This window comes from Benincasa hispida, chromosome 4 (assembly GCF_027475165.1).
Source record: "Benincasa hispida cultivar pf3 chromosome 4, pf3_genome.v1.1, whole genome shotgun sequence".
Classification (NCBI taxonomy): Eukaryota; Viridiplantae; Streptophyta; class Magnoliopsida; order Cucurbitales; family Cucurbitaceae; genus Benincasa; species Benincasa hispida.
In genome coordinates this window covers 35172671-35188336 of record NC_143481.1, presented here as the reverse complement: position 1 = coordinate 35188336, position 15666 = coordinate 35172671, and the positions used below count along the sequence as shown (strand labels likewise).

Here is a 15666-nt window from a genome sequence, read left to right as displayed (position 1 = left end):
AACTGGTGAAACAATTATGCACTGACTTTTTACGCTAAGAAAAGAAAGTTATTTGACTATGTATATATTTGGAAGTAATTTTAAAATGGTTAAATTATGTTTATCATTTTCAAAATCACTCAATATTTTTAATAACTTGAAATTAATTAAATATCTAATTTTATATTTTTTAATATAATTTTTATATCATAAAAATTGGTTTGAATGTTTAAAAATATATTTCAGAATGATTTTGAGAACGATAAAAATATTTAACCATTCAATTATGCTCTACTCATACTTAGTTTTGTGTAATTAAGTAAATTAGTGCGTCGGTAAATTTCAATTTAAACCTGAAAAAGTAGGTTTTAGTGTTTGGTAAATAAATATAAAATATAATTGTTTTAGATATAATAACTAAAATGGTATTATTAACTTTTTTTTTATCATTTATAGTTTTAAATAATTATTTAGAACTATATATTTTGTTTATTTTATATAAATTTTTAAATATTAAGAAAAATAGTTTTGTTGAAAAAATCAATATGGTATAATTTTTTAATAAAGGATGCATTCAACTTATGAAAATTAAAAAATAGACTTGATTAAGCGAGAAATAGATAGATATATAAAATAAATCTTATTTTTAAGAAATAAAAATAAAAATTAATTAAAAACTGATTTTAGAATAATCTAAAATCTAATAGAATATTGTATTTAGAATAAGTGTGAATGAGTGTGTTTTTAAAAATAATTTTAACAGATTTAATTCAAATATGTTTTACCAAACAAAAAAAATATTAAAATTTTTACCAAACACACACAAAAAAAAAATTATTAAAACAGATTTGGTATGGTTTTGATTTCATATCTCTAGTATAAATGGCAGAATGAGTTTGATCATGTCCAAGCTTTGCGATTTCTTTCATTTTTTTTCTCTCGTCTTTTTATTTTTTTTATTTATTATTGTTATTTTGAAGGAAATCAGTTGGTATGCCACGCCAAATTATTTAATTCAAACTATGTGTAGGGACAAAATTTTGAATATTTTACTTATTGATTGTTTTTTTTTTTTTTTTTTTTGTGTGTGTGTTGTTGTTATGGTTGGTATCTTAACCAACAAGGCTATGACTACACTTTTTATATTACATATACCCATATTGAACATAAAAATATTAGTCTAGTGATATTTGCTAAATCACATGTTCCACTAGTAAATTTTAGATCATATAAACATACACATATTAAAAAACACAAATTATCATTTTTTGTAAGATAAATTATTAAAATTGCAGCAAATAGTAAATATTATAGCAAATGGATATTTTGATATAGTGTTAATTATAGTTAATTGGAGAATACAAAATAGTATTTACTATAAAAAGTGGAGGTTATAATTATGTTAGGATAGTCCTTACTCGAGCACACTCTAAATACTCACGTGAACAACAATGTAGTGGTCTTAATTTAATGAAACGTGGATGGATATAAGCTAAAAATGTTGTAAAACTTTTAAAATAAGTTAAACTGTTTACTATTTGTATTAATGTACTTATGGTAGTGACATTATTATTATTATTATTATTATTATGTTTTATCAAGATTTTTTATAAAATAAAAATGCCAATTTATTTTCTGTCTATTATCAAATTCATGAACAAATAGATGAAAATTTGATCATATATGGACTTTTCTCTTATTTTTCTTTATTTCGCTAGACACAACAACATCGATTCATAGAGAGTGATATTCAAGTTAAACACAGGAGACTTTTAATGGTATTGCATATTCATGGACAAAAAGAGAAGTCCAAAACAATGTTTCATCAAAAAAATTTTGAATGTGATCGACGAATGTCTGGATACAAATTTAATATCTTAATAAATAATTTAGTAATATATATACCATTGAAAAAACCTACTTTTAAAAGCTACATGTTATGTTAATGAGTTCAAAATTAGTATAATACATTTTATTTTTATTTTTATATTATTAAAGAAAAGGGTGATAGGCATATAGGAGCCATGAAATGGCTGTTGGGTAACTGCATCCACCTAAGAAACGACCTAAATGCCCATATTATCAACCCTAATATTTGCATGGAAAGTTGGAATCGTAGATGATGCTTATAGGTTACCTATAAGTGGGTCCCACTCTCAAAGCACGCATCTCGACAATCGGATCATAAATGCACGGCAATGATTCGATGACCCACACCAAACCAACCCTGAGAAATGCCGCACCATAGCATTCACTCCCTAGAGATAAAAGTTTCGTCTCCCACCGAAAAGCCTCTCCAAGCCGTGATCAGATTGCCCCCCCGCCCCCCACCACCCCAAAATCAAATAGCATATTATTATTATTATTTAAAAAAAAAAGAAAGAAAGAAAAGAAAAAAAGAAACCGAAGCCGAAATCCTCGATCACGTCAAATCGTACTACACGGCGCGTGTTGAATAATAAATAATAATAAAATTTAAAATTTCTTCTGGCCATTTCTATGGTATTCACAGTTGCATACCAACTCTCGCATTTGTACATTAATGGCAATTCATATTTGTTAGCCCATAATCTTTTATTTATTTATTATTTATTATTCTTTTTCTTATTATTTTATTATTTTTCCACTCCGATTCTCTCTCCTTTCCTTTTTCACTCTCTCTCTCTCTCGCTTTCAGTTTTCCACTCTCTCTCTCTCTGAAATTCTCCGTCTCCGTTCACTGTGCTTGACGAACTTTATCTCATATTTGTTCTTTGTTTTTCGCCATTGAAGACCCATTAACAGTTCATACTCTACGCAATTTTCATCTTTCTTTTCCTAATTTTTCTGTTTCTTCTTCGTATTATTGCGTACAATGAGCGAACCAGAGGAGAGGATTTCCGGCTTAGATCCAGCGTTCGCGGGTAAGTTCTCAGTTTACGGTTTTGCTTTTTGGGTTTTTTTAAAAAAAATTCTTCAAACAAGGGTGTTGATGGATGTTCTGTTCGTCCTTGCATTTAGCCGCTCTGTTTATATCAATGTCTTTACACCTTATTAGACAATGTCATTCATGTCATCTGGCTGTAGCATTTATTTTGTTTTGGCTTTTCTTTCTCTGTCTCTTTGCTTTTGGTTTTGATTTTTTTTTTTACCCTTTTCCCAAACAGTATCTCCATGTTCAATGTGGCTGTTTATCGACATTGTTTTTGATGTGGGGTTTCTCCTTTTTGGCTGTTCTTTTTCGTAGGCCATTGCATTGCACGATCTATTTTGGTGGATGTAATTTAATTTTTGTTTGCTTGATTTTGTTCTTTACTTCTGCTTTTGCTGGGTGTTTGGTTGAATGTCTGTATTCAGTGAACGCATGAGCCATGCTTGTGTTTCAGGTTATGGTATGGACTCTGGAAAATGCAGCAGCAAGATGAGTATGGAAAAGAAAAAGGAAATAATTCATGAGATTGCCCAAAAGTCCAAAGCCGCTACTGAAATCCTTAGGTCTTTTACCCGCAGGGAGCTACTTGAGATCATCTGTGCTGAAATGGGGAAAGAAAGGAAGTACACAGGGTATTCGAAATCTCAAATGATAGAGCATCTTCTGAAGTTGGTTTCTCAGAAATCTGAGAGGAGTAGTAGTACTACTCTTGCCTTTTTACTAGACAAAACTCAAATGAGCCATAAGAGGCCCCGAAACACAGACCGATCTTCTGTCGTGCTTTTGAATTCAAATAATAATGCTTCCTTGGAGGCTGATGAGGAATTTGCTGAAGTCAAACTTTGTCAGAATGTAGCTTGCAAAGCACCTCTAAATCCAGAGTTTGCTTTTTGCAAAAGATGTTCATGTTGCATCTGCCATTGTTATGATGATAACAAGGATCCAAGTCTTTGGCTGACCTGTGGCTCTGACCCTTCCAATGAGAACGATTTTTGTGGAATGTCATGTCATTTGGAGTGTGCCCTGAAGCATGAAAGGTCTGGAATTGTGAAGAATAGTCTCCGTGAAAAATTAGATGGAAGTTTTTACTGTGTCTCATGTGGAAAGATCAATGGATTGATGGGGTATGTTATAGTTTGCTCTCTTTTTCTCCTAAGTTGGCATTTTTTAACTGAGTTGTTGTTTGACTTGGGTGCATCCTCCCAAGTGACATAAAAGACCAGCAAATCAATATAATAATATAATTTCAACATGCAGGCATTATATAAACTGGATCTAATGTATCAAGAAACGAAATTATACTTATAGGTTCACTAGCCACTTTGTGAGCTAATTATATCTATATTTGGGTTAGTTTATCAACTGATTAGAAAGTTGCTGAATACAGAAGTTGGAGAAGACAATTGCTAAATGCAAAGGAGGCCAGAAGAGTGGATGTACTATGTCTAAGATTATCCTTGTGTCACAAGATTCTTGTAGGGACAAATCTATACAAAGAAGTGCATAAAACTGTAGAATTGGCTGTGAATATGCTGACAAATGAAGTGGGGCCCCTAGATGAGGTTTGCTTAAGGATGGCTAGGGGTATTGTCAATCGGCTATCCTGTGGTGCTGAGGTCCAGAAACTGTGTGCTTCTGCTGTGGAGGCCTATGATTCTATGTGTTGTGCCCCCTACAGAGATTGTATGCAAAAGAGAGAGACATTGAGTAAGCATCTTTTCTTTCTCAGAAAGGACTGATTTCATGAATTGATATCCTTTTTTCTTTTAAATTCGATTTGAGGTCAAATTTGAATTAGATGTGATGCCTATTATCAGTGTGATTTTGCCATGATTACCTGGAGATGCATGCTTATTCCTTGATTTATGGAGTAATGTCATGTAGTAATCTTAAATGGAAAAAGATGAAACACTTTTTCACCTTTCATTGCAATTTTCCTTGGCAGACTGTGAGATCCTATTTGAAGATTCTTCCCCTACCTCTGTGATGGTTGTTCTCCAATACGATGATCATCTGTTAAAAGACTTCTTAGGCTGCAGGCTTTGGCATCGTAAAGCCAACACGGAGCATTATCCGGACCAGCCATCTTTCATTGCATTGAAGCCAGAAAAGAAGTTCAAGATCAATAGCCTCTTTCCTTCAACTGAGTACTACTGCAAGGTGTCTTTATTTAGTAGCACACAAGTTTTTGGTGTTTGGGAAGCCAAATGGGTAACGCCCAAATTATCAACGCCATGTCCAGCTTTGGTGAAGCATAGAAATGGAGAAATTAGGAACATTGATCTACTTCATTCTCGGGTGGATTCAAACGACAACGGGACAAATCTTCATCCATTGGATGGACTCTACAAGAGCAAATGTGAGAGACTTTACAAAAACCCCTCTCCAAAGAACTCAATCACTTCAATGAAACCGACATCCGTTTGTCCTTCCACACCTTGTAAAATAAGCGAGACGCGCATCCTACTCGGTTTGAATTGCAAAAGGAGAACCGAAGAATCCGACTATGATTATTCCGTTAGAATGGTGAAGTGGCTAGAGAATGAAGGGTACATCGACATGGACTTTCGAGTGAAGTTCCTGACTTGGTTCAGCTTGAAAGCATCAGGGAAAGACAGAAGAGTTGTTAGTGCCTTTATCGATGCGTTGATCGACGACCCGCCTAGCTTGGCAGGACAGCTGAGCCATACCTTCATGGATGAGATTTTCTGTAACCAGAAACCGGCTTCTAAGCATGAATACAGCAATTGGATATGGCGTTAAGCTTTTCTGGGTAGTGTAGGCTATCTCTTAAAAGATTTGAACATAACAATATCTTGGGCTAGTGTGAAGCAAGCAAAGTATTGTAGGCCTTTTTTGTGACTTACTGGCTGGCTGGCTGCTTTGGTTAGTCAGTTTCCCCCGAGCAATACACGTGAAGCTCATGAGATTTTACTTTCAATGCTGTACTTGGTTTTGGGCTTTTGGAATGTCACATTCAGATGCAAATTATACGGTTCAACTTATTGATGAAACAGTTTTTTTCTGATGTGTCAAGCAGGAAATTGTATAGTTTTTTTTTTTTTTTTACTTCCTCAGAGTTCACGTGGTTAGACTGACTGGTTAGTTGATGACTTGGATTGCCAAGTAGCATCTTTCTGCACAAATAAATATCAGAGGTTTTTTTTTCCTTCTCTTTTTGATAAATCTAGTGGAGAAATTTAACTCTAATCTTAAGGTCTATAGTATAAATTAATGCTAAATGAGTTCTTTTATTTTTTACAAATACTCTTAGATATTTCTTTTTATCCAGGAGGTTTGCTCGGTTTCTTTTCATGATTACGCTCCATTGATTGATAAACATTTATTACTGATGACATGTCATGTAAATGGCTAAAGAACTTTCCCAAGTAAGTAGTTTTGAAATATGATAAAAAGTATTTTTAACCACTCGAAGTATTTTTTCTGGTATTAATTATGCTTCCACGTTACAAAATGAGATCGGAAAATAAGATTGAGTTGAAAGCAGTGGGAACATAATGAATTTGTTACGAGCTCAAAATTACTTAATCCAAACATGAATTTTAGATTACATTATAAACAGTAACACATTACATTACTATCCACCAAACAATCCCTAATGATTTGGTGTAGTTTAGAAATAATTTCTATGTGTTTAAAAATATCTTTTTTATTTAATACTAAATTTCTAAACATTAATTCGAAAAATAGATATACAAATATTTAGGGACAACTCAAAAAAGTTACAACTATCATACTATTATATCATCATTTAAGAACTTTCTCTCATTATTGAATGGATGACTTTTCGAGTTGCTTATTGTTCCTTTTGGTTTGTGTTTCAATACTAAAAAAAATGTCATTTTATAGTTAATATAAGCCCAACTTAACCATTAAATATCTATTAATATACTTAAGTCGGGGTTAAGTTAAAAAAATAATGTATTTTTTAAAGTGATAATAAAGATATGATACATAGAAAAGAAATTACAAAAATAGAGTGGAAGAGAAAAATATTGACAAAAATAGAGTAACAAAATCATGTTCCTACACGATTAATATTAAACCAAGTCAACGTATGACTTGGTTAATGAAAACCAAACTCGTGGACTCTATATATTTTTTTTTTTAAAAAAAAAAACCATTAGATTTGAACAAAATAATTGACTAGATGGCTAATGTGGCAAACCCCTCTCATGACTTGGTCTTCGAGACGTATTGTGAAGTTACTTTACGAGACAAACTTACAACATTATGAAAAAATAAATACGTCTCATGAAGATGAATAGATTGTCCCGTGAAGTAATTTCATCGGACAGACTTATAACTTCACGAGACAAACTTGTAAAATTATTTTTCAACATTTGGATGACGTGTGGTTAGGAAATCGTGGACCTCATCCACTATTAAGCCTTAAATCGTGGATTGGACAGATGATTTGTAACGGTTTATTTGTCAATACTTTTCAACCAACACTATTTTTGTCAATAAATATTAAAATAATATTATTAAAAAAAAATCATCGCCTTAAATCGTGGATTGGACAGATGATTTGTAACGGTTTATTTGTCAATACTTTTCAACCAACACTATTTTTGTCAATAAATATTAAAATAATATTATTAAAAAAAAATCATCTATCTCTTTTTTTGTATTGGAAAAATAAGTAGATGGAGAGTAAAAAAATTTCGATTTGAACATAAGAAAAGAAATAAAAGTCTATCAATCTATGCCTACTTTGACATTAAAGTATTATTATTCCTTACATATGCCTTAAATTATTTTAAATCTCTATTTTGCCCCCCCCCCCCCCCCCCCCCCCCTCTTTTTTAAATTATAAAAAATGTCCTTAAAATTTCAAAACTTTCAAAAATATTTTTAAACTTTCAAAACGAGTTAAAAAAATATCCTTGCCGTTAGTTTTTTATGGAAATCATTAAATTTGTTTTTTAAAAATAATCTTGAACTTTCGAAACTTTTCAAAAATACCTTCACCGTTAGTATTTGAACAAAAACTGTTAATTCCTCATGACAAAAATGACTTTAACAATTAAAAAGAAATTAAAAATGCTCCTACTGATTTTTCTTAAGTTCGAAAATAATTAATTTTAAAATAAATTATATAGATATCTTCATCTTTTTAACATATGTACTCTCATATTTATTTTAATTTTCCAATTCTTAGCTTACACCAATTTTCTCAACAACCAAAATAAAAACCAAAATTTTAAGTTAAAATATAAAATACCACAAAATTTCACAAAATTCTAAAATCAAAATCTCCTCTTGAAATGTACCAAAATGATAAATAGTCAAATAAAAAATGTATTAGCCTAAATCTATTGGTTCTTAGGAATTTAATATTTATTTTAGTTCTTAGATAGATTATCGAGCAAAAGAAGTCATTGGGACATTTCTGATGTAATTCGAACTTAAATGGAGCAATTAATAAGCAACGGGGTAAAACGGTGAAATCGAGCAAGGGGAGACACGACATTGCACAAATGCTACACTTGTGCCCCGTGCCATTCACAGAGACAGTTTACTAGGCAAGCGTTGCAATGCTGCCCTGCGGCGCTACAACGCTCTCCATTTGATACGTGCACATGAAGAGACGCTCGTTCCAATTTGCTCTCCAAGGCGCTTCGTGATGGGCCTTAGGATTGTAGCATTGTGGTATGTTTTAGTTGTTGAAAAAATTGGTGTAAGCTAATAATTGAAAAATTAAGAGAAATATGAGAGTATATATATGTACGATAAAATAGTCAAATATTTTTTTATTCTACTATTCATCGTTTTGGCATGTTTTAGGAAGAGATTTTAATTTTGGAATTTTGTGAAATCGTGTGTAATTTTGTGGTATTTTATGTTTTAACTTAAATTTTTGGTTGTTGAGAAAATTGGTATGGGCTAAGAATTGGAAAATCAAGACAAATATGAGAGTTCCTATATGAAAAAACAAGGATATCTATATAACTCATTTTAAAGTTGGTTCTTTTCAAACTTAAGAAAACTTCAAACAAATTGATTAGTTTTAACATTTTTTAAATTTTTTAAATTTTTAAAAATTAACAATTTTTGTTCAAATATTAACGGTAAAGATATTTTTGGACTCTTATTAAGTTAAGGATATTTTTGAAATGTTTTGAAAGTTCGAGAGTATTTTTTAAACAAAACTTTAACCGTTTTCATCCAAAACTAATAATAATGGTATTTTGATTTTTTTTTTTAAGTTTAAAGATAATTTAAAAAATTTTGAAACTCCATGGGCATTTTTTATAATTTAATTATTATTTTTTTTTTGGGTTGTCAAGTACTATTATAAGGCAATGATGACCTTAATTCAACTTTAAAGAAGAAGTGCAATGTCTTCGGTTTCCCCTTTTATCATATTTATTTTCCCCGAAAGAGCATAATAAGGTTCAGAATTTTTTAAAATGGACAAAATGGAAATATATGTTTTTATTTTATTTTTGGTTGGGAATGGTTTATAACCCTAGGGCACCATCACCTAGGCTCCGAACTTGCACTGCAGCTCTTTTTTTTCTTTTCTTTTTTTCTTTTTTTCGCGTCTACGAAGTGATTAGCCCAGCGGCACTGGTTTCCTTCTCCCTGTCACTCCCGTTTCCCCCTCGCCTTTACCAATACTCAAATCTCCTGCTGAGAGAGTATTCTCACTTTTTTTCCTCAAAGCTATGCCAGCCAAGGACAACTTTCAAGGTATTCCATTTTCCCTTTTACCTTCGATCAGCTACTTTTCAGAGTCGTTTCTATTATTAACTAATGGTGTCTGAATTGCAGTATTGATGTTGTTTCAGTTGGATTTCTCAAGGAACTTGGCAGTCTTTTAGATTACTTTTCGAGAATTTTGCTAATTTTACATTGGGGAAATTGATCCCCGATAGGAGAGTATTCTCTGAGATAACTAGTTGTGTGGAATCGTGGAATGAGAAGTGAAGATCTTAATACAACTACTGTACCGGTGTTTTATTTTTAAAGAATGTGTTCTAAGTTATTTTAGTTGATCCCTTTGTTTGAAGTTTTTGTTGCCATTGTGCCAATGTTTTTTTATTCTATTTATTAGCTTGTTTCTTTTCATCTGTAACCTAGTTATTATATTATATGAATTTAGATTTTCACGTGAATTATGGGTTATTGTTATCATTGTCATTATTATTTTGAGCTTTGGATAAGTTTGTTATTGGTGCTTATATTTCTCATTCTTTGATGGATATCAGGTGTTTCAAATTGCTATGTTTTTAAAAGTCGACTGCAGGAATATGCACAAAAGGTGGGACTTCCTACACCTGTATATGAGACTATCAAAGAAGGTCCTTCCCATGAGCCAACCTTTCATTCTACGGTGATTGTTAATGATGTTAGATATGATTCTCTACCTGGATTTTCTAATCGCAAGGCAGCAGAGCAGTCAGCTGCTGAAGTAGCTCTAATGGAGCTGTCAAAATCTAGTGATCTGAACCCACACGTCTCTCTACCTGTGGTAAGATTTCATATCCTTCATCCCATATAGTGTTTTTTTATTTTTATTTTTATTTTTTATTTTTTTATATTAATAATAATAATAAAAAAAAAATGTGTTTCTTAGACCTTACTGAATGATCCCATGCAAATCCCACTTATAGATATCTGTGGACCTCTCAATGACCAAATGTCAGAGTCTATTGTTTGTCCTCATGACTATTTGTTGGTTGACTGTTCTATATTAAGTGTCATAAACTGAGGGACAATTTGGATGTAACCAGTTCAAAATAACAGCAATTATCGTGTGATACAAATTTGTTTTAAGCTTGGATTTCTATAGAACAAATCATGTTCAAGTATTAAACTTAGATTTCTTCTAAGTCATGGATTCAAGTCTTGAGGTCCTTGATCGAACTTCTCTGCACAAGCCCTCTCTGCTCCTCTCACCTAGACTTCATATCCATATCAACCTTCTCGTTTAGATCTATGCCTGATTATTCGCCCCAATTGAATTCTTATTTAGGGTGCAACATGATAAGTCTTTTGATAGCCCTCTTTTGGCTTACAATTACCCATCTTCCTTCTCTGAAACCACCTAGGAACTTGAACATATGCTTGAAAAAGACCTTCTCAACTCTCACTAACAGCTGCTTCCAACATGCTTGAGCAACGTCATAGTTGGAGGGAGCTCCAAGTAGCCATATCTTACGCCTTGATTTGACCGTCACTTGCCTAGAATACTTAAATATAAAATTATAATTACGTTTGTAGAACATCGAACAGAAACAAACCAAGGTGTTTTTTAGGACAAATGTATTGGGGTGGGAGAGAGTAGGCCCAGCAAAATTTCATGAATCTTCTTGGAGTGCTCTGTCTAGTTCATCTGTACTTAATTCTTATTGCATTTTTATGTAAATAAATACTGTTGGAGTTGGAGGGGCTAAATACTTTAAAGGAAAAGTTCTTCGATATATGTCTGTTTTTCAAAAAGAAGAAAGGAATAGTTTTTTTTTTTTTGAATTCTTAATTTCATTGAGAAAAATGTTATTTAAGAGGTCTAATCGATTATGAATAGTGCCTTTTAACAGAAAATGAGTGTACAGGGGACTTAACATTGACAAAAAAATTAAAAATATCTTTCTTTGATTTCAAAACAGAAGATAAGATCAATTTCTATCTATATAAGATAAGATATTTTCTATCTCTATAAAAATGATAGACTATATATCAGATCACAACTCCATGTGCCAATTATTTTCATATTGATATTTTTGTTCCAACAATATTACAAAGAATGGAGACGAGAACGATACTATCATTTACAGTATTGAGTTCATAATATTGATCTAGGTCAGGTTATGGATCAATCAATAAGTGATTTTTATATTTAAAACCCATTAGAAAGAAGGGACAGTAGAAATCTTCTTTGGAGTCTCATTTGACAGAAGTACTCCCTTTGGTATCGATGACAATATCCCAATTAGTTCATATCAAACAAATAATAAAGCTTCAATATTCTATATGTTATTCTACTTCCCAGACTCGCCCTAAATAAGAAAATGGTCCTAAATATATTGGGCCTTTACTAAACAGATTTCAACAGTCTATTTGTCTGCTTTTAGCGGGGCGAAGTGAAAAGAAGAAATTATGCTTTCTTGTAACAGCGGATTTTCTGCTTTTATTTTATTTTATTTATTTATTTATTATTATTATTATTTTGACAACTCTGCCCTTTTCCAGCATGAAACAGGACTGTGCAAAAATCTGCTTCAGGAATATGCACAGAAGATGAACTTTGCAATCCCACTATATCAATGCCAAAAAGATGATGGCCCTGGCAGAGGACCCCTTTTCTCATGTACAGTAGAAATTGGAGGGATCCGCTACATTGGTGCTGCAGCAAAAACAAAGAAAGAAGCAGAAATTAAAGCTGCAAGAACTGCTTTGTTAGCAATCCAGTCTTGCCCGACTTCATTGTCAGCGGCAAAACCTGTCAATCAAGTTCAGCTCACTGTGATCCCATCTTGCAAGCGAAAAGAAGCAGCAGATTGCTCAGTCAAACCAAAGACAACAAATGGAGCTCCCAGATCAAAGAGAGGCCGATTTAAGAGAGGAGGAGGAGTGTTAAGGAAGAGAGGCCTCAGAAATAGAGTACTCAATTTGAACTACATTGATACATCAACCTTGGAACCTTTTAAAACCGAAGTCATCCAGGTACCAGGTTCTGGGGAACCTGTTGATTTAGCCAAAGATACTGTGCTGAATTCCGAGCATAGAATGACTGACCTAAGCTCAAGTAACAATGACGTATTGGGCTCTAACGTCCAAACCAACATGCCTGCCTTCCTAAATGGTAATGAAAATGGTTGTTCGGATACTTTCAGTTCCAATCAAATAAACTGTCCAACCTCTGATGTTACGAGCTTTCCTCTCGCCAATGTTCAACCAACTTGTAGTGAAGTGGCAAATGTGGCTGCCCCTGGAGTAACAGGGGAGCTTCAGTGACCGACAGTTCCTTTCGACCTGTTGTGAGAGGGTTATGCATATGCTTAACGTCGGGGTAAGTAGTAAAATTGAATATTCTTGAATAGCTTTACTAAAAAAAGCCTGAGAAGTTGAATTTATTGGACTGAAGATCTGAGACCAGCCAATTTAAGTGTAGTTGCAATGATCAGAGGGGGTGAGATTAATTTTTAGTAGAAATCTTGCTTTGATATTGTCATGGCTGTAGTTTCATAATATCTATCCTTATAAGCTATACCTTAACTTCCTGACCAGTGTTAATATTATCTAAATCATATCTGCCTCCAAACCCTTTTTTTTCTTCTTCCTTTTTTGAGTTCAACAGTTGTGATGATTCTACCTTTGGAAAGGGTTTTCGGTGTCTTATTCATCAAGATATTTTCGATTTGTTGACTTTAAAATATTTGTTTGTGCATTTGGATGAAAATTCTCCCCTTTTGATTTTTGAAAATAAATTGTTTTAGTGGTATCTTCTAATTTTAATTCGTGGTTGCGATGACGTTGAGAAAAAGCTGAAAATTAAGGATTAAACTTTCATATGACCATATGTTTGAAAAAAGAAAAAACCATCTTAGAAATATTTTCCAAATAACTCAATCAGCCCATAGACATAGTTATGTGTTTGAGCAAGCATTCTTGCGACCGTAACGAGTCTTTGGGTTATTCTCTGTCTTAAAAAAAGGAGCTGAAACCCCAAATGTATCAACAAAAAGGGATTCAAAAAGGTCATATTAAGTGGTTCTGTAATTATGCTTTGCCGATGAGAGTGAGTTTTTTTTTCCATATGAATGATCCAAATTTACTTGATTTTAAGGGCAAATGACCCTGCGTCTAAAAACATTTATGACTCTTTTCCGAATGTGAAATTGCGTTCGAGGTGGCTGTTGCATTGTGACAAATTTGTGTCTTCAGTATGAAAACTTTTAAATTTCTTTTCTTGAAGATCAGATAAGCAAAGCAAAGCTACTTCGAATATTTGCCATGTAAATTTCCTCTCTGGGTTTGTTCCAATCCCTAATTTTACAAAAGCTACAACTAAATCTATGGCAAAATTAACAGATTGCATCGAAGACAAGAAAACGAAGATTTCAGAGAAACGAAACAAATATTAGACCCTATTCAAACGCTTGTTCACAACCCAAACAACGAACAAACATTAGTCTCAGACAAGAGAGACCTATTCTGGAGATGGCATTGCAATTAGGATTTCATCTCAGATGCCAATTCAGCGTCTCAATCATAAGATAAATAAAGGAGTCCGGTAGCAAGAACCACGAGAATGGAGGAGATATTTGGACCTGACAAAATCGAGGGATGTTCTTTTCTTCTAGCGTTGACCTCCCATCAGTTCACAGTGGTCGTCGGCTTGATTACGATGATGATAGACGTTCCAATGCCTCCCGAGCGTTGGATAATCGTGGTTCTATATTCAAAGCTTCTTCATATGCTTTTTTGGCCTCTCCTCTCAGTTTCTTGATCTCGTAGCATTTCCCTAACCAGTAGTAGGAATTTGCATTCTGACTCAGTGTCACGGACTCGGTCAAGTCAGCCAAAGCCGAGTCAACTAGGGCTCGCCGGTTCGTGGACATCTTCAACTCAGCTCGCTTGAACAACGCGTCGCCTCGCTCCTCATCGCTGAGTGACTTTGCGACGAGCGGCGACAGAGCCGTATCGAGCGATTCCAGAGCAGAGGTCTTGAATCCTTGAATGTCGAGAGCCAGAGCTTTGAGGATGTGAGCAGCGGCATCCTTAGGATCAAGAGCGATAGCCTTATCGGCTTCCGCTACGACTTCTTCCGCTAACGACGTGGCTGAGGAGCGCGACGGAGCAGATCTCGCTCGAGCGAGAAGCTGAGCGCCTCTAACGAAGTGACGTTTTGATTCGACGTTGGATCGAAAGCGCAATCGGAGCTTGGCAAAATATCTCTGTGGAATGTTGTGCATAGCAAGGAACATGACGACCATTACGAGGATGAGAACAATTTGAAGAAGTATGTCGGTCACCATGTTTATCGATCTCTGAACGAGCCTGCAACCAATTTCTGTCACCCTGCTTTTGATCAATTCCGAGAAGTAGAAGAACTCCGAATACAATCAAAATCGGATTAGAACGGAGTCAGGGATTGGGGTAGATCGGAATCGGGTCTGCAGAGGGCGGCGTTTAATTTTGCCGTCGACTCTAAAGCTACGAGCAGAATTCAATAAATGTTATAATTTTAATTTGGCAAATGTGGTAGTTGCTTGATTTAAATGATGATGTAAATACAATGTTGAATAGGCCGGAAAGACTCAACCTAAATATATATTATAGCAAGTTTAGCTACACTTTTTTTATAATTTAAGTGAAATGTGATCTCGAAATAAATAAAATCATTTTTAATCTTTTTAAAATCATTTTGAAACATAATTTTAATGATTCAAAATCAATTTTAATTACGTATGTAGAACTAAATATTAAATTAATTTTAAATAATTAAAGGTGTATTTCTAAATAATTATAAATATGATAAAATGATTTTAACAATTTTCAAATTACTCCGAAATATGCACTTAAATGATGTTTCGAATGAGGAAATGTTGAACTGAAAATTATTTACAAACACCAACTCAAAACTATGTTTAAGCGAGATATTTCTGTGATTCGATGTCGATATAAGTGGTGCATCAACATTTCTATTATGTAGTAAAAAAGTCATGAAACATAAGAAAAACAATAAAGTATCACTAATATAAATATAATTTAAAAAATAAGCATTTTAAGTCGTTTATGAA

At 33.3% G+C, this 15666-nt stretch overlaps 2 protein-coding genes and 1 pseudogene across 3 annotated transcripts; 2 read left to right on the top strand and 1 right to left on the bottom strand.

The window, feature by feature from the left end:
• The first annotated feature begins 2698 nt into the window (after positions 1 to 2698).
• Positions 2699 to 5918, top strand: LOC120075533 (VIN3-like protein 2; annotated as a pseudogene). The gene is made up of 4 exons (XR_016529222.1): positions 2699 to 2882; positions 3345 to 4014; positions 4278 to 4597; positions 4836 to 5918. The product of XR_016529222.1 is annotated as a VIN3-like protein 2 (transcript).
• Positions 5919 to 9241: 3323 nt separating this feature from the next.
• LOC120075534 (double-stranded RNA-binding protein 1-like) lies at positions 9242 to 13184 on the top strand. Its single transcript, XM_039029021.2, has 3 exons — positions 9242 to 9610; positions 10129 to 10391; positions 12113 to 13184. Exons 1-3 carry the CDS (start codon positions 9586 to 9588, stop codon positions 12875 to 12877), a joined length of 1053 nt encoding a protein of 350 aa, XP_038884949.1. The 5' UTR covers positions 9242 to 9585; the 3' UTR covers positions 12878 to 13184.
• A 675-nt stretch (positions 13185 to 13859) lies between these two features.
• On the bottom strand, positions 13860 to 15340 carry LOC120075535 (Tetratricopeptide repeat (TPR)-like superfamily protein). Its single transcript, XM_039029022.2, has one exon. The coding sequence runs from the start codon at positions 14899 to 14901 to the stop codon at positions 14266 to 14268; it is 636 nt and encodes a 211-aa protein (XP_038884950.1). The 5' UTR covers positions 14902 to 15340; the 3' UTR covers positions 13860 to 14265.
• Positions 15341 to 15666: the final 326 nt, after the last annotated feature.

What these genes read in the sequence shown, in the direction of transcription:
- LOC120075534 (XM_039029021.2), top strand. Translation starts at nt 9,586, where the DNA reads ATGCCAGCCAAGGACAACTTTCAAG. An exon ending in AGCCAAGGACAACTTTCAAG is followed by an intron (nt 9,611 to 10,128) that starts GTATTCCATTTT and finishes GATGGATATCAG; the next exon opens with GTGTTTCAAATTGCTATGTT. An exon ending in CACACGTCTCTCTACCTGTG is followed by an intron (nt 10,392 to 12,112) that starts GTAAGATTTCAT and finishes GCCCTTTTCCAG; the next exon opens with CATGAAACAGGACTGTGCAA.
- LOC120075535 (XM_039029022.2), bottom strand. Translation starts at nt 14,901, where the DNA reads ATGGTGACCGACATACTTCTTCAAATTGTTCTCATCCTCGTAATGGTC.